This window comes from Macaca fascicularis, chromosome 2, assembly GCF_037993035.2.
Source record: "Macaca fascicularis isolate 582-1 chromosome 2, T2T-MFA8v1.1".
In the NCBI taxonomy this organism is placed as follows: domain Eukaryota; kingdom Metazoa; phylum Chordata; class Mammalia; order Primates; family Cercopithecidae; genus Macaca; species Macaca fascicularis.
In genome coordinates, this window is record NC_088376.1 from 174,086,481 (window position 1) to 174,106,126 (window position 19,646).

At 38.2% G+C, this 19,646-nt stretch overlaps 1 protein-coding gene across 1 annotated transcript in view; it reads left to right on the plus strand.

Annotated features, from left to right (window-relative positions):
• MORC1 (MORC family CW-type zinc finger 1) overlaps nucleotides 1-19,646 on the plus strand; it is a 149,663-nt gene that overhangs the window by 116,130 nt on the left and 13,887 nt on the right. The window contains exons 20-22 of the mRNA XM_074033711.1: nucleotides 5,075-5,144; nucleotides 7,549-7,615; nucleotides 12,805-12,957. Of these exons, the coding sequence (XP_073889812.1) occupies nucleotides 5,075-5,144; nucleotides 7,549-7,615; nucleotides 12,805-12,957 (290 nt within the window). The remainder of the gene's footprint in view (nucleotides 1-5,074; nucleotides 5,145-7,548; nucleotides 7,616-12,804; nucleotides 12,958-19,646) is intronic.

Genomic DNA, 19,646 nt, shown 5'->3' on the forward strand with positions numbered 1-19,646 from the left:
GGAGTGCAGTGGCACAATCTCCACTCACTGCAAGTGATTCTGTTGCCTCATCCTCCCGAGTAGCTGGAATTACGTGTGCCACCACATCCAGCTAATTTTTGTGTTTTTGATAGAGACGGGGGGTTTTGCCGTCTTGGCCAGGCTGGCCCGAACTCCTGGCTTCAAGTAATCCACCCACCTTGGCCTCCCAAAGTGGTGGGATTACAGGCATGAGCCCCATGCCCAGCCTTATTGAAGCAATTTTTAAAAACCACATTCTTCTTGTTTCCTCTTTTCCCAGTGGGGACAATCCTTATTTTCTGATCATTTCTAATGTCTGGCACTTTGTTCTGCACCATGCCTCCCATTTAACATGCTCCAAATCATTCATGTGGTATGGAGCTTCATTTGTCACATCTCTAGTTACTTCTGCTCATATTCTTTGTTGGTATTGCTTCCACAGCATTTTTTCTTTTTCTTTTCTTTTCTTTCTTTTTTTTTTTTTTTTTTTGAGACGGAGTCTCACCCTGTCGCCCAGGCTGGAGTGCAGTGGCGCGATCTCAGCTCACTGCAAGCTCCGCCTCCCAGGTTCACACCGTTCTCCTGCCTTAGCCTCCCAAGTAACTGGGACTACAGGCACCCACAACCACACCCAGCTAATTTTTGTATTTTTAGTCGAGGTGGGGTTTCACTGTGTTAGCCAGGATGGTCTCGATCTCCTGACCTCATGATCCGCCCGCCTCGGCCTCCCAGAGTGCTGGGATTACAGGTGCCAGCCACCACGCCCGACCACATTTTTTCTTTCTGATATTTATGCTTGGCCTTTTAGCCAGTGTGGGCCATTCATTTTCAAAGTCCATGCAATGAGCGTGTTCGTGGCAAGACCTTGCACATCATTTGGAGCTGTAGAAGTTTCCAACTGGGATTCGGTTAAAGCTCCAGGCATTTTCTGGAGATTAAAAAAACTGCCAGGAAAATAATGAGCAGTTTTTCTTTAAAAAATCTTAATCCTCTTTCAAATGCTCTAGATAGCCTCTCAGTTGTTCCTTCGGAGATATTTGGTATGGGACTCTGCGTTTCAGCAAACTTCTTATTTTTCATAATCTTGTTAGCACAGCTACAGCCCTCTCCACCATTTTAGGGTAGCTAGGGTGGTCCATATTTGTTATCTCTGACCCTGTAAAGCTGAATTGTCCAGAAATTCATGTGTGTGTGTGTGCGCGCACAGGCATGTGTATTCTAGTAGAGTCGGTCTTTTTCTGTGTGGCCATGATGAAATTCAGGTACTGTTCTTCCATCATCTCATGTCACCTCTTCATAACCTGAGAGGCAAGTATTCTTTTCACCCCTATTTTACAGATGGGGAAAATTAAACTCACTAAAGGTCACACTGCCAGGAGGTGGGCACCTTGAGCCCCAGCTGTTAGACTTTGCTTCTCCTTGTGTAATCACTCTTCATGTGACATCTCCCTTTACCTCCCACCTTCATAACTGTCCCCTACCTCCATTCAATCAGCCCATTCCACTTGGGTCAGTTGAAGTACCTAAATACACTTTACTCAGGCATGAGAGTTTCAAGGTCTACCTATATATTGCACTGGCTAACATTCAGCATTTTGGCTTGTGTTTCCAAAGTTTTTTAGAAGGGCCTCTCCAGCCAAGTATCTTGAATCAATTTTAAAAGACCAATCCATCATCCATGCCTTGCCCAGATTAAGCTCTCTTAAGCCCATTTCTCTCTGTATTCACCCTAAATCTGACCTAAACAATGTGTTAATAGTTCTTTTCTTCTAAGACCCAGCTTTTGTCCTTCTAGTCAAGCTAGAGTCCAGTCATAGTCATGAGGCTCATCTTCTTGGGGTCTCCACTAGTTCCTAGCTTCTAAAAAAGAAAGTATTTTTCTTGTCCAAGATTATTACTCTAGCAATATGGTTGTGGTCATACCTTTACCACCAACCCCTTCCATGAGCTGTTGTTGCTTTACCTTTGGCCTCCAGAAAATCTGCCCTTTATAAAACCATCAGATCTCATGAGAGTTACTCACTATCACAAGAACAGCACAGGAAAAACCCACCCCCATGATTCAATTACCTCCCACTAGGTCCCTCCTGTTACGGGATTATGGGATTATGGGATTATGGGATTATGGGAGCTACAATTCAAGATGAGATTTGGGTGGGGACACAGCCAAACCATATCAGCAGGACTTTGAACTTTTCACCGTAATACTTTCTGGCCCACACTAGAAACCCAATGTTAGTGAATAAATTACTGAGTGAAGGGGAGGGCCTGGAACATAATGTTAACTGCGGATGAGTGCAAACAGAAGGAGTCTTTGAAGTTGGCCGAAAGGTATTTACTGGTCTTATAGCCCTTATGGCTCCTTCATAATAATAAGTGCTTGAAGTAGGCGTGGAGGGGTAAAGGAGTAGAAGTAAAGAAATCAGATAAAGTGATATTACCCAGTTTTTAAGTTTCCTTAACAGCAATGAAATTAAATAGGTGTTGCACAGCTGCCTGTGGTATGTTCTTTTTTTCATCTGACTTATTTATGATTTATTTATCTTCTTAAGTAGATACTTTACAAAATTGAGCATGCGGTATTATGTTGATCTATTGCATCCCTTGGAGAACTGACAAATCCCACCCTGCTCATTGTTAACATAATTTTAATTAAGACGTCTTAAACTCTATGTTAAGACTTAACTATAATCTCACTTACTTTGTGTGAGGTGTTGTCTATTTCATGATATAGGTAAAAATCTCAGGCAAGAGGTTTCCTCCAGCTTCAGAATATGAGACACAGTTAAGCCTAAGTGACTGAAGAACATTTCTATAAGGAAACCAATTAATGTAAATGAAAGACCTTTGTAAGTAAGATCAAATATACAAGCAATGTAATTGAAAAAACAGCTGTGTGTTTTCTTGTCTCATCTTGAAAAAATTCAGACTCTCAACTATATTGTAATAGAAGGCAGCATCCTATAAAATCAGATTTCCACAGTGTTATTTCAAAGAAAATACTGTAGGCTTTAAATCATTTATCCAAAAATCTTTTAAACATTAGAATAAAGATAATACAACAAAGGAAAAGAAAAGAAATTTTTCATGTTATAGAGATGGCAGAGCTTTGTACAAGTAACATTTTGGGGTGAGAGGGCATATCTGATCCTAGAAAAAACAGCCCTTCAGAGCTCAAAGCAGAGAACTAAACAATAGAATACAAACATAATTAATATCATGAGGCTGTGTTAATAACACCAACAACAAAATTTCTTTTCTGGGAGTGCTGTCATTTTTGTTAACCTTGGATACTTTCATCTTGTCTGATTTTATCATAAAAGAAAGTTACCAAGAAAATTAACACGTTTTGATATAATCATCTTGGATTATAACAAAGTACTTATAACGAAAAGCATTAAATAGTTCTTCTCATAAGCCTATCTTGTGGTTCCTATTAGCTATTGTTGATAATAGTCTATGCTGCTGCTTATAAACTGGTCCGAAAAATCTTTAGTCCGAAGTTGGAGACACTTAATATCATGTAGATTTTCCTTATATATCAGCGCATCAGAAAAAAACTTTAAATTTTATGTTGATCAGAAGTAAATAAAGCATAGACTTTAAGGTCACTTAAAGATGTTTTGCAAAATGAATCTTTAAAAATTACGTGTTTTGATTACTTCCTGGGGCAGTCACTTATTTACAGTTTAAGTACAAAAATTTTTTGAAATAGACAAAAGTAGCTTATAAGTAGTCTTATTTCTTTTCCCCTTATCCATAAGGCTTTTCTTGCTCTTGATTTAGGTGAAATGGAAAATGGCAATGATAGACAGCTACACAGTTATTGTGTTGCTAGGCTATGTGTGTGCCCATTTAACCTGCTTCCTGAGAGAGCACAGTTTCCAGAATGCTATGTAAAAATACTCCTTTGTTTCCTGGGAGGGGGGAAAAAAGCGAGTTGACATCCTCTCTAGACCACATTTGTTTAGCAGGTTGGAGGGGGCATGAAAGATGAAAGATATATCTACAATGAGCAAACTTGAAAAAAAACTGACAGCTCCCTGCAGATGGGGACGTGGTTGTGTGCGTATCAGTGTGTGTTTAGGGGTCTTCAGAACAAGGAGCAGACAGGAGCTTTTGCCTTCTGCTTGCTTGCTTTCTTTCATAACTGCCTGTTCCTCTACCTTCTCACAGATTTACAAAATACATAGAGGGAGCATTCTGGTTGTCTTTTCCCAAAGGCATAAACAGACACATTCTCTCTCTGTCTCTCATCTAAGGTATATTTCCAAAGTGTAAGTCAGCTTTATGTGAGCCTTGTAAAATGGATCTTAACAGAATTCCCAAAGTGATCATAGACCTGGCTTATGAATGGTGCACTCCACCCCTCAGATGTCCCCTATCCACTCCCACCCTCTCAGCCTCCCAATCGCACACGAACACACATCCATCCTCTCTCTCCAGGCGCCAGTAACCCTCCTGGCTCCAGCAATCAACACACTAAGGCTCTGCAGCCCGTTTCAGGCAACTTGCCTGGGATTCTGTCAGAAGATGAGATATCCCATCCCCCAGTATTCCAGGTCAACTCCCCATCCCCATCTCCTTATCTATTATGCTTTGGAACTACAGGCCCCAGCCCCAAACTCTCCAAAGTTTTCATTGCACGGATGCTGAACTCTTACTCTGTCTGCTTTGCAGCAACCAGAGGTACCCTAAGCTTCTTCAAAACAATAGAGGCTCAATGGTTGTTTCTGGTGAATCAAATACTTGACCCATTTGTTGTAGACATTGTTACCTCCATGTGTAATATCAATTTTTAAATACCTGCACAAATATTAGTAGAAATACAAAAATCCCTTTAAAGAAATCAAATGAGTAAACATGACTATGATAATGCAATCATCCTTGAGATTTATGCCATTATTGTTTTGTACATGTACCATTTGTTCCCTTTATAACAAGTGCATAGCTTTACTGCTGCTAACATTATGATCTCTTTTCTGCTGGGGACACTGCTTTTCAAGGTCTTTTATCAGGTTTATAATATGTCCTATGTTTCTGTATAGTTTTAAATAAAGAGCTTGTTTTTCAGGTTTCAGATAAAAGCAACACTGATGCTTCACTGAAACAAGAAAAAAAGGAAATTCCTCTGATAAACCAAGGTAAAAAAAATCAGCTCATATATATATATATATATTAGCTATAATGTTTGAGACGTTTTCAATATGGCTTGACAGCCTAATATATAGATCAGAAGTTTGTCAGCAACTTGGATTTTAAAAAATTAAGTTTGTTGTTCTAGAAGTGACAGGAGTAGAGAGAGGGTGAGCTGCCAACATTGTGTGTTTTGGTGGAGCAGAGAGACACTTTCTGACTGAGGATAGTGTCCCCAGCACTGCCACACTGCCTGAAATTTCCGTAGACTTATGCCACTCTCTGTCTTGAATTCTCATTCTAATGTTGATTAGGATGGAAATCAAGTCAATACTTTTCAAAATCTGTTTTGAAAATTATAATGATGACAGTTCCCGTGTTTTCATCTTTTAGTAACTTTTTGCTTTTCATGATTCTTCTGAGGTCCCTAAAAGTAGTTCAACAAACACGTTTATTAAATAGTTTCTTCATGTCCAGGCGATGTAATGTGTCTCAGGTAAAAGACTTGAACTTATTTAAGGCATGAAGTTGCCATCTTATAATATTCAATCCAGTAATAATTTCCTGGATAGAGAAGCTGAAAACAAACTGGATTCAAAGTGTTTTATTTTCTTAGTGTTCATTGTTATTACTGTAAATCTTTTATTATGCATTCTAATATTATTATGCCATTATCTTTTTATTTTGATATTATACCATGGGACCTGAGAAGCACATCCAGTATTTTCATTGTCTTTGTCTTATTTTGAAATAACTTTCAAAGATCTTAGTCTCAGCTCATTTGTTTTCATCATTCCTAATCCTTTTTTTTATCAATCCATGTCATGGTTTTATGTTCTCTTTTGGTGGCATGTTTTTCCTTCCTTCATACTTTGTTGCTTAGGTAACCTAATCAGCTATTCATTCACAACTTTATGTTTGAGCCCATTAGTGAGGTCCCTAAGAAATCACACTTTTTCTTTTTCATCTTAATTACAATAATTTGCAATTCCACCATCAGGATTTCTTTTGTAAGGGTGTCTTAATTTTAAAGCCAATCTTTTATAGACAGTTCAAACTACTACTGTGCCTTCAAGTATGGTTCTGTTGGATTTCCAAATTGTACTAGAAAAATTGCTAATGTAATTTTATCCTAAAATTAGTATTTAATTTTAAATACTCTTCCTAGGTTTGGCAGGAACAAATTGTGAAATGTTTTCAAATGACTGTTATTTTGAATTAGTTAGCTGTTGGGTTAAAAATTTTCACTTTGCATTGCAAGTCAGTGAGTAAAACCAATGGTGCCTGCAGCATGGGTGGAAAGCATCTGTCCATTCATTCTTTTTCCTTAAAAGGGTCAGGCAGATCCTCAGCCATTTACCCACCATCTAGAACTTTGCTTGTTGATGTCCTCTGCTACTTAGCCTTCAATAACCCTAAACTTGTTGGTAAAGGTTTACTTAGTGGAACAAGATATCTAGACAGTTATAATAAAGACTTCTACATGGAAGACGGACACATTGACTCATTGCTTATACTGTCCCCAAGACACTCTTAGAACAATCCAAGTGGACCACAGAATTTCTGCTTTGCTGTGAACTGGAAATAAATCACCAAACTCTGTGAACCTATAATTCTGAGGTCCTCTGAATGAGGAGACTAACTAAATGACTGTAGGTCTCTTCCTGCTTTAAAGTTCACCTTCCTACTGGAGACACATTTTGTATTGGGATCTGTCAGAATGTCTTTGAACCTGAACCCCAAATAGGAGAGAGTGAGATGTTAGGGGGAAGATGGTTGTCTTGGTAGAGGCTGGCGAAAGCAGGGAATCAAAAGTTCTGATCAGTACTCCAGGCTCTGGTAAAAAATGTCAATTTAAAAATTACCAAAGGCCGGGCGCGGTGGCTCAAGCCTGTAATCCCAGCACTTCGGGAGGCCGAGACGGGCGGATCACGAGGTCAGGAGATCAAGACCATGCTGGCTAACATGGTGAAACCCCGTCTCTACTAAGAAACAAAAAACTAGCTGGGCGTGGTGGCGGGCGCCTGTAGTCCCAGCTACTCGGGAGGCTGAGGCAGGAGAATGGCGTAAACCCAGGAGGCGGAGCTTGCAGTGAGCTGAGATCCAGCCACTGCACTCCAGCCTGGGCCACAGAGTGAGACTCTGTCTCAAAAAAAAAAAAAAAAAATTACCAAAAAAGAGTTACAGAGTCTGTTGCATAACTGTCTATACTACATAAACTGTATTTGAAACATTATAAACTACCTTAAGAACATATTATACATCTCCTCACAATTGGTACAGTTTTATAAATGGATGTTTGAATACAAATCCATATTATACAGAGGTAGATAATGAACCGCTAACATTTCTTTTGGTTCAGTTTATTGTGTGATCATCCAAATGCGATTGTTTGTCTGTGTTCTTTTGAAGAAAAACAGGAGCTGTGCAATGATGTTCTAGCAATGAAAAGAAGCTCTTCATTACCTAGCTGGAAAAGGTGAGTGTACTACAATTATACAAATTCCGAGTGAGTGCAATTATACTGCTGAAAAGTAATTATCAATGTTTAAGTACAAGAAGAAAGAAAATAATAGCAACAAAAGCAATCAAGAATGGAACCTAATTTTACAACAGAGACATGAAAGAATTAGCAATACACCTTTCCCCCAAACCTTTTCATTTCTTTCGTGAAGAGTTGGAAATAATGAAATGGAGCTGGCTTAACTTCCTGCCCACAGCAAGTAACCAATTCAAATTACTTTAATGTAGTCAAAGAACTGAAAATGTCACACATATATAAGGTATGATTATGAAATCATTAACTGATTTTTTTCCCCTGTGGTTCATTATCTTATTGTCATACATACATGTAATTATAATCATTGCATGCTAGAATTTTCTTGACATAAGAATTTTATCACTTTTAAAATGAAATCAGCTGAATGTTTTAGATATCCAATAGAATTAAAAGAATGTTTTCAAGGAAGCAAACCCTTATCCTCTGTTACAAACCTAAGCTGCTTTCCAGGCGTTCAGACCCAGTTTCTCTGAATCCAAATCCTGTGCTCTTTGCATAGGAGCACATTGAATTAAGAGCAAGAAAAAACGGAGAGGGGCTTTTATTTCCCTGCACTTGCTGACAGGGTAGTGAGTCAATCCAGCACTCATACCTCATCACCTTACTCTTCTACTTCAAAGCCTTTTCAGCCCCCACTACTTTTAAGGTAAGTTACAAACTCCTTAGCATGGCACAAATCCTCTTCTCTACTGCCTCTACTTTTAGCCCCCACTTTGCTTCCCAAAGGTTCTAAATTACTAGTAGTTCTGTTTTATCACATCTCATCCCTTTGTCTGTACCACTTCCGTTACTTGAATGCCTCAGCAACTCATATGTCAGTGTCAGTTACCCTTTCATTTAAGTCTTAGTTCAAGTTTTCCCTTCTTTAGGGTCTTCTTGACTCTCCTCAGCAAACTCAGGTATTCACAGAGGCACTGTTGCAATGTTGAGATTGTACTGTAATTCGTTCAGTAGTTATTTGTTAAATTCTGTGTTCTGACATGCAGTGGTGAGCAGTGATCACAGTCAGATGGAATTATCTGTTTGAATCTCTGTCTTCCCATTGCATACAGGCTCCTAAAGGACGGAGGCCTTCTTGTCTTCTTCATAATTCTAAGCTTTTGAAAGATCTTCTCGGACAACTCCATCTAAAGTAGCCCATCCCATTTCTGATAAGCCACACTTTTATCATCCTGTTTTATTTTTTTCAAAAAGTATATTACTATTTTAAAGTATCTCCTTTACCACCTATTTCTTTTAACCATTTTTTAATTGTAGCTTGCTTATTTTCTCTATTTTTCACTAGATGCCAGTGCACTCCATGAGAGTAGGAACTGTCTTGCTATTATCCCTGTGTCTCTAATATCCAGAATGACACTGACTCATATTTGGCACTCAATAATATTTGTTGATTAAATAAGTGACATAATTTTTTTTCCCCAGTGCTGTTGCCAGGCCTTCCCATGGCCGTTACTTTGACTTAGAATTATTTATGAAAATTTGCTTTACAATTTAAGATTCATCCAAAAACAAACTAAAACACATTTATGTGTATGTGAGTGTGTATATGCATGTATATATTATTTCATGTAATACTTTTTGGTCTTTATGAGATTGTTGGTTTTTTTGTAATCACTGTTGACTTGTAAACACAATATGAATGTTAGAAACAATCCACAAAAAACAATCTTTTTTTGCAATAAAAAAAATCAAAATCAGTCTATTCCTTTATGTGAATTTCAAGAAGCAGCAAAAATAATCCATGGAGATAGAAATCAGAATGGTGATTGCCAGAGTGGGAATGGGGTGAGGATTGACTGGAAAGGGGCTTTAACGACTTCTTGGGTGAAATGTCCCATAACTTGATCTGGGTGATGGTTTTTTTTTTTTTTTAGACTTTAACTTCTAAGGTACATGTGCACAACGTGCAGGTTTGTTACATAGGTATACATGTGCCATGTTGGTTTGCTGCACCCATTAACTCGTCATTTACATTAGGTATTTCTCCTAATGCTGTCCCTCCCCTGCCTCCCAATCCCACTGCAGGCCTCGGTGTGTGATGTTCCCCACCCTGTGTACGTGTGTTCTCATTGTTCACTTCCCACCTATGAGTGAGAACATGCAGTGTTTGGTTTTCTGTCCTTGTGACAGTTTGTTCAGAATGATGGTTTCCAGCTTCATCCATGTCCCTGCAAAGAACATGAACTCATCTTTTTTTATGGCTGCATAGTATTCCAAGGTATATATGTGCCACATTTTCTTAATCCAGTCTATCATTGATGGACATTTGGGTTGGTTCCAAGTTTCTAGTATTGTGAATAGTGACGCGATAAGCATACGTGTACATGTATCTTTATAGTAGCATGATTTATAATCCTTTGGGTAGGTACCCAATAATGGGATTGCTGGGTCAAATGGTATTTCTAGTTCTAGATCCCTGAGGAATCGCCACACTGTCTTCCACAATGGTTGAACTAGTTTACACTCCCACCAACAGTGTAAAAGTGTTCCTATTTCTCCACAGCCTCTCCAGCACCTGTTGTTTCCTGACTTTTTAATGGTCGCCATTCTAACTGGTGTTAGATGGTATCTCATTGTGATTTTGATTTGCATTTCTCTGAGGACCCGTGATGATGAGCATCTTTTCACGTGTCTGTTGGCTGCATAAATGTCTTCTTTTGAGAAGTGTCTGTTCATATCCTTTGCCCACTTTTTGATGGGTTGTTTTTTTCTTGTACATGTGTTTAAGTTCTTTGTAGATTCTGGATATTAGTCCTTTGTCAGATGGATAGATTGCAAAAATTTTCTCCCATTCTATAGGTTGCCTGTTCATTCTGATGGTAGTTTCTTTTGCTGTGCAGAAGCTCTTTAGTTTAATTAGGTCCCATTTGTCTATTTTGGCTTTTGTTGCCATTGCTTTTGGTGTTTTAGTCATGAAGTCCTTGCCCATGGCTATGTCCTGAATGGTATTGCCTAGGTTTTCTTCTAGGGAAAAACAATCTTAATGGAAGAAACTTATCAAATGCATTATGAATGATGGTGATGATAAAGATGATCATAACAACAATAATAGGTATTATTTACTGAACACTTACACTAAACATTGAGCTACATTCTTTGTATATCCTCAGTATAACTCTATGAGGTAGGCCCCATTATTATTCAACAGAACAAGAAAGAGAGGTTTAGAGAGGAATCTCCTGTGCTCTAGTATAGTACTTTTTACCCTTCAACCTCAACGCCAACATGAATGAATCTTTAACATCGCTAAAATGGTTAAAGAAAAAGACTTCTTTAATAAAATGTCAGCATACAGGAGGTTATAACTAATGAGCATTCAGACGTTGTGTAAGTATTCTTTAACAGGCAATTAAGCATTAGTTTATATAATGTTCTTAATCTCAAAAAAATCAGCTGAAGTTAGACAGTATAATTAATGCCAAAGAGCTGTTGACAGTAGAAGCACATTCCATTTGATATAAACTGTTATCCAATTTTAAAAGATCCTCATCTTATAAACATGTAAAAGTCTCTGGAGCTGTGATCTTAATTTATGGACATCAGCATGAAAGGATTGCCAAAAAAAAAGTTTTTATTACTTGACAAACAAAACCCTTCATGATCTGACCCCTACTCGCCCTCCCCAGCTTTATTTCCCATGTTGTACTGCCCCCAGACTCTTGTACTTTTTGTTCCCTATGATACTGAAAGCTTTAGTCTCATCAACAAACTGCACATCCTTACCGTGAGTTATTTTTCATGCTGCAGCCATGTATCTTTTTAAAACCTGCATCAGATCACCTCGTTCCCATGCCTGAAAACTTCCAATGGTAGTGCCCACTCTGCTTAAAAGAAACTCTAGTTCCCTCCCCATGCCCACGATGCCCTGTGATCCCAACACTGACCTCGCTCATCTCATCTCTTTCCATTTGCTTCCTGTTCACTCCACCCCAGTAGCTCTGAACATTCTTCTTCCTCTTCCAGGTCATGACTAAGTATTTCTCTCAACTGACTTGGTTCTTTTTTTGTTTGATTTCTGTGCTTTTCTCTCAGGCTAAAATAAACTTTAGTTTAAAAGTCTCTTGCATTCGTGGTTAAGTGATTTTTTTCTGTATTGTAACCACATTGCAGGTTCACTTGCCCGCTGCTTGCAGAATCTAATTAACACAAGCTAGGTCTGGTGTAAAGAAAGTGACTTTTTATTCCAAAGCTAGCTTAGGGGAAGAAGTACAGGCTTACTGCCTTCAGGGTACCACTTCACCTTTGGAGCAGAAAGTGGACACTTTTAAAGGGGGCCTATCATGAATGGCACCTCAGGGGAGGAGGTGAACAGGTGTGTGGGTCCCCATGCTAGCTTGGTGCCTTATCTACTGGGCAGTAAAGTTAGCATTTCATGGGCAGAAATAGGTTTTAAAGGTGCCTGAAAACTTTCTAGGTGGGAGAGAGTTTTGTAGTGGGACTTTGGATTGTAAATCAACTGTTATCTCTGGAGGCAGTCTCCTGGTGGCTGAAAGTTCCACTAGAGCTTCTAAGCATACAGTTAGATGAACTTGCCCTCTAGGGAGTTTCTAGTGAAGGGGAGGTAAAAGGTTTCAATTGCATTTCTAAAGGACTATGTAGGAAGTGGGGAATGGGGAAATGGAGAAAAGAGAAAATAAGAAATAATAAAAAATAATAGTAACTCATTTTCTTTTTCTTAGAAAAATGGGGCTACTTGGTTACAGTATGTTTTAATTTGTTGCTTTTTAAGTATATCCATTGTAGATTTCTGCTGTATGGTTACCATGAGGCTTACAAAAAATATTCTGTAGTTGTTTAACAGGTTTCAAAAGTCTCTTTCAGCAAATGAGAGACAAGTGGTATATGACTACTGTTAAAAATAAATTATCACCAATTCCATTTAGTTGTTACTACCTAAAAACTTTGAAAAAATATGTGACTGGAATAAATATAAATTCTTCTAATTAAGAATTTGTTTCATGTAACTACAGTGGTGGCAGTTTTTAGCATTACACATATGTTCTTGTTCTCATTTGTTGTATATGAACATTTCACTCCTTCTTGTATATTAATGTTTCTGAAATTGTTAATACCTAACATGATTTCTACTTTGAAATGATAAACCACAGCTTGCTTAATGTGCCGATGGAAGATGTGAATCTAAGTTCTGGACACAAAGACAGAGTTTGTGTGAGTGGCAGTGATAAAGTTGCTTCTTTGCCAGCGTCGTCTCAAAGCACACCTGTCAAGGAAACAGTGAGAAAACTGAAGTCTAAATTAAGGTAAAGATGTTTACTCACATATTTCCACATGCTTTGTTTCACTTTCTAAGGAGTTACAACTCCTGTTGTTTTCCTTACTGAGTTTTAATGATATTGAATAAATTCAATGGCGTGACATTATGACTTTTCTCGTAACTATGCTGATTTAGATATACTATGGGTTAAATGTCCCTTATAATAGAACTGGTAACTGCCTGTTGTTACATAGTTTGGCAGTATGGTAGACATTAGTCTTCTCTTGAATGTAATAAATAATTTTTACTGAATTTTCTTTCTTTTTTCCCCAACAGAGACTCTTATGACATTATATGGCCTTTTTAAAAAAATCTGGGTTTTTTTGTTTGTTTGTTTTAGTTTTGGATACTGAACTTATTGAGGGAAATTGAGTTTTGCTTGTTTTGTTCTGTGTAGAATGTTAACATTTGTGGGCACGTTATTTGAGGAATTTAAATGTCTGGGTCTCATTTCTCAAAGGATGGAGACAAGGAGAGGGAAAAGTTCATGATTCAGGGTTTTTCCAAATAGAGACTGATAATAGATGGGGGCCTTAAAATCAAGTCAAAGAAGTCTGTATACCAAAGCATGCTCTAAAACAGGTGCCATGTGGGAGGGTGGGAGGTGGGGCCAGTAGCACCACTAAATCACTGTACCTCATTGGTGGTGTTGGGATCCACAGCCTTTTGTTGGGTTTTAAAGGTCTTGTGTGGGGTAAGAGGCTCTAGGCGAGAGAAAACAAACACATGCCCTACCTGGAATAGTATTTTTCCTTAGGATAGCTGCTTGATTTTTTCATCAGTGATTGACATAATCTTCCTGAAGATGAGAGTTCTCAAACAGTAGAAGCAGTTAGGAAGAAAGAGAAAGATGGAGGAGAACACTTACATAGGGACTGTAGCCTCTACTAAGGCTCAGGCTGTGGTCCTGTTTGTGAGAGGAGACTGCTAACCCCAGTAGACTTGAACCCAATTCCGCAGATGCCATGGGCTTGGTGAAAGTCTCTGTAGCAGCATCCAGGGCTGCAGGGCTATGATTATGACATGGGCATGAAGGCCCCACCTGCTGTCTCATGCCTAACAACAGTCCTGCCCCAGGAGGGAGGAAGCACTCTTGGTTACATGTGGATGGACCCACCTTGGACTTTGTAGAGGGACCTATTTTCACTACTGACACTAGGGATCCAGAGACAAGTTGTTGATGGAGCAATGAAGACAGACTGCTACATTCCAGAACACCAAGTTCTGACCACCAAATATCCCATTCTGTCTGGTTGGCAATCTTCCACTAGCCTGGAAATGGGACAAAAGCAGGCCAGACCTCAGCATGGTTCAGGCATTATAAGGTTGAAAAAGGCCACTTATCCAATGATCTAGATAGATGTCAGTATTATACTGCTGTAGCTTACAGTATAATCCCTAAATAATGGGATTCTCTAACTAGTTTCCTACACTCTGCCTGTATTTTTCTAGAAGTAGTATTTAAGGTCCTCAACTTTGAAGGTGGGTTGCTATAAATTTGAATTCTGATGTGTTACTGGTCCTAAAATTCAGGCCTATTGGTTGATCACTAAAGCATAGTAGTATACAGTAAGTTATATATGCATGTGCCTGTATATATTTGAATAAATGTGAATATCATTAAAAATGTATGGCTATGACTACATATCCAATTATTTGGACATTGCTACAAGTGAACCAGGCCTTCTTAATAATAGTAACTGTCACACCAGGCACCGTGGCTCATGCCTGTTATCCCAGTACCTTGGGAGGCCAAGGTGGGAGGATTGCTTGAAAGGAGGAGTTCGAGACCAGCCTGGGCAACATAGCAAGACCCCGTCTCCATAAAAATAATAATAACAATAGCTAAACAGTAATAGTTATCAGGTTTGAACCTTTATATTTCAGGCATCCACCCACTTACTTTTTATAAATTAATTTATATTCTCACAAATTCATGAAATTGGTGTTATTTTTAAATATTGTGTATGGATGAGGAGACCGAAGCTTAGAGGAACTAACTTAACATTACAAGTCTCATGGACAATTACATAAATATGAAGGATGGGGCTGGGGTTTAAGGTGAGGCTTTCTGATTTGGAATCCCATGCTCTTAATCATATATAGTACATACCCTCTCTTCACACTAGGAGACCTATAGGTACCTGTCTGAGTGTGTTGCAGTGTGTTGCAGAGTTTGGATGCATAGCTACTTAAATTTCTTTTTCAGATAGATCAATTTTCTTTTTCAAATTCATTATTTTCCTGATTTTTTTCTTGGCTAATTTTTGTTGTCTAAGTGTAACATTTCTGTTATTTTAGTGAGTTACATGTGATCAAAAAGGGGATAATCTGATTGAGTGTACTAAGACTTTAAATTGCATCCACTTCTATCATCAGGCATCACTAGAAAATTAAAATTTCCCAGAAACTATCTCTCTCATGAACAGGCAGACTCTTTACTGCTTAGAATCATCATACTGTTATCAGCTGAGCACTCTGAAAGCTGAATGTGTTAATATATCAGCTCTATTCTGTATCAGCTTACATTTTGTGTGGTGATTATTTTATTAAAAATATTCAATGATGAAAAAAATTTGGACAGATCACAGCTTTAACTAAAACAAAATGAGCTCCTTGTCATACCAGTTTTCTCTTTTGCCTTCAGCAACATGTAGTGTGTTTTCTCAAATTTCACCAGTGAAAACAGATTTCTTGTTTTCTTTGTTAGGTATTTGGTTGTTTTTCTTGTTGTTGTTTTTGTAGTATTATTTGCTATTTTATATCTGGTCCACATGTAATTTCTTGAATTTACTAGACTTTAAGTTTTTCAAGGCATGAAGAATGTGGCTCACTGTGTACAATGTAAAGGATATAAAGTATAAAGAAATACTCAGAATTGTTTACCATATTTACCTTTCTTGTCATATGATAAAAAGAGTAGTAGTTAGAGACCTTTTAGGTGTGAAGGGTGTTCCCTCCATTTGGGCCACTTTGGACGTGACATCATCCTTATCCGTTTCCACAATGCCAAGATAGTGTCTGGCCATCTCTGTGTAATTAATGCTAACAATTAATTAAAAGTACAGTTTTTAGTGTACCTACTCATTACCTAATTTTGCTCAGTTAGGCATTTTCCTCTCTTATATTACTTCTTGCTTTTTGTGTATTCATTTGTTGACTTCCCAAATAAAGTAACATCTTTGAAAACAGATTGAATTGTCCACAGTATGTCTAACATATATCGGCATGTATTTAAATAATACTTTTAATTTAATTGAAAGGGATTCATGTAAAAAGTAGTAAGTGGTATTACTGAATGTTAAAATACTTTTAAATCTTGGAGTGCAACTGAGTTAAGTTAGTGGCAAATAAGCTGAACTGGTTCCAGACTATTAAATTTTATCAGATGATCCTAAATGTTGGAGTAGTATTACATTTCAAATCTCTTTCAATAATAATAATAGCAATAATATTAGTAACAATACATATTTGTTATGCACTTACTATATGCTGGGCATAGTCCTAAGGGCTTTGCATATGATAGCTCAGTCATCTTACAACAATCCTATAAATACACACTTTTATTATCCCCATTTTACAGATGAGAAAACTGAGACATGTAGAGGTTAAGTAATTTGCCTAGCACTTGCTTAGATTTGACTTCCTGGCAATCTGACCCCACAGTCCTTGCTCTTAACTGTTGACTGTAATGCCTTGTTTTGGTTTATTGTTGTATATGTAAACTTGATAAGGCAGACTCCGTTTATTTCATTTCTATAAAAATATAAACATGCTTTTTGTTATCTTAGATTTTTAAAATACCAAAAATAAGTTTAAAAAGAAAGTCACTTTTTAACATTTCTGCCAGTTGTTAAAGGAAAAGGCCATGAAAATACATATACTAGCAGTTGAGGTCTGCCAAAAAAACATTATTAGAACTGTGCCATTTCCATTTCATACTAGTCTTTTACTGAGTTGAGGAAGAAAGTTTTGGTCAACCTCCAGTAGGAGGCTTGCTCTTCTCCTTAGCCAGGACTAAGCTAATTAACTAGGTTATTGTTTAAAAAGACAAGCTGGATGACCAGGTAACTCTATGGACTCCTGTCCATGTCTACCATGTTTAGAAAGAGTAGAGTTGTATCATCATGAGTCAAAGATTTTCCTTGGTAAAAATTATTTTGTTGAGAAAGGAATATGACTATGGAGTGAAATGGAAATGGCCCTTAACTGGAACCTTTCAAAGGTTGGCCATGATTTATAGAGAGAGTGTTGATTTAGTGGTTCAGCTCACTTAATTGAACTCTATAAAAACTTCAAATTCAAACTTGCAGATATGGATGTGGATTCCACAGAAATTCAGCTGAGATGGGCATCATAGCCAAGATTCTGGATGAAAGTAACAACTTTGGAGGAAATCTTTAGGATATTTATTTCTTGAATTCTTGAGAAGAAAGACAATGTTAAACAAAAACAAATTTCTGATTTTATTATCAACTCTGGGGTTAAAATTCTGAGCAAATGCTTCAAGGGAAGGACTATTCCTGTTCCTAAGTGGGACAGAAGTCCTATTGAAATGGCAGCACTTGGTTCAGGAGTTGCCCCAGATGCATCTACTTGATGCAGTGGCTCCTAGTGAATGAATGCTGGTTTATTCCTATAATTTTGTGCTTCGTGTCTCCTGGCCCACGTTGAAATGTACTTTATGGATTCATGGCTCACTGTGTCTGTTCTAGGGGAAATCTCAAGTTTGAGGATAGAAAGAGGTTTGATAAGATGTACCCTCAAGAACAAAGAAAGTATTGCTGAAGAATATCATTAAAGAAAAGGACTCAAGACAATAAAACTGAAGTAATTTTTAAAGAGTTCTTAAGGATCTACAATCAGACCCTAAGTCTATGATTTTTGGTATCCTATAGGTTTTTACAGAATCTAATTGTTTTCCTGAATTAAATTTGCAGGAAAAGGGAAAGGCCTGTGTGTTTGTGTTTAGAGACTGCAAGTTGCTGGGTAATTTGTCCTCCTCTCTAGTCAGTCTTACAGACCAGAATCTCCAAGGGAGAAGCAATTTAGGAGCGATCTGATGTAGAAGAGAGTAAAAGGCTCAATACCAGGGAGTCCAGGAGGGAGACAGACATTGAAGGAGGGTACAGGGAACTGACTTGGGCCTGGTGGTGGGGGTGTCTTTAATAGCCAGGAAATCAGAGAAAATAGGAATAATTCCTCAATCAAAGAGTTTCCATAAAGATTGCATGAAATTATGTGTAGAAAATTATAGCAGTGCTTGGCACGATTCTAGTACTTTATAAAGAATAGTTGGATTGACTGGGTGCGGTGGCTCACAACTGTAATCCCAGAACTTTGGGAGGCCGAGGTGGGTGGATCACTTAAGCTCAGGAGTTTGAGACCAGCCTACGCAACATGGCGAAACCCCATCTCTAAAAAAATACAAAAATGAGCTGGGTGTGGCGGTGCGTGCCTGTAATCCCAGCTACTCAGGTGGCTGAGTTGGGAGGATTGCTTGAGCCCGGGAGGCGGAGGATGCAGTGAGCTGAGATCGCACACCACTGCACTCCAGCCTCAGCAACAGAGTGAGACTCAGTCTCAAAAACAAACAAACAAACAAACAAAAAAACACAAAGAAAAAATACTTGAATCTAACCAACTTTTTGGTCAGATATTTTACCAAAGAAAAATACAAAATTCTCTGGTGTATGGTGCCGGTGGCCTGGAATACTTCCTTCACATGCCCCCATCCACTACACTCGGCTAACTCCCACTCTTCCTTTATGGCTACTGAAATATGAGTTAGAGCCCCTTCTTCTGGTCTCCGTGATGCACCTTTCTCGTCGTCCTCCAAGCGTTTATCACATGGTGTTGGAATAGCTTGCTTTCTTGTCTCCATTTCCCCACTAGACCAAATCAGTTCAGTAAGATTGTATTGGGTTCCTAGCATGGGGGCATGATGCCAGGCTCTGTGGGGCACTGAAGGTCAAAGGTGTTGTTTTAGTAGGGGTTTAAAGAATGCCTGTGGAATTAATGAGTTAAGAAAATGCAAAATGGCAAAAGATACTGTGATTTCAGTAAACATGAAATCATGTTTAAAGATGTCTATTATGTGTCTGTTTTTAGAAATAATAGTACAGACGTAAGACAGTATTCAGACTATAGATGATGTTTGCTATAGATTTTGAAATAGAGATGCCAGATTGAAAGTAATTGAGAACTAATCCAGAACTTTCTTCTCTCACCAAACTTCTCCTTTGGTTTCTCCCCTTCGCTAGTAAATGCTGCCATCTAATATTTATTTGTCTAAAAGCATATTCTTAGGGGATTTCTGATTTGCTGTAAATTTAAAGACAAAAGAATTTATACTCACAATGGAAAGAACTAATACTCTTAAAAGGTTTCAAGCCTGTGATGGGGAAAGGGATCCTGGATTTGACGAGTAGCAAGGTTAGTTTGTGTAAAAGGTCTTTCACCCTCCTGCTCCAACAAAATGGCCATAATGTTGACCCAAGACGCCTTTCCCAGGAACTCCTGTTGCAACTTTTCTTTCTATGCCATGTGATTTCTTCTCATCTCATATACCCGGAAACCCCCAACCCCACTTTTTTTTTAATCCCATTCCTACCCCATTTATCTTCTTGCTGGCCAGACAAATAACTCTGACGAGTGTTGTATGTCATATTTAAT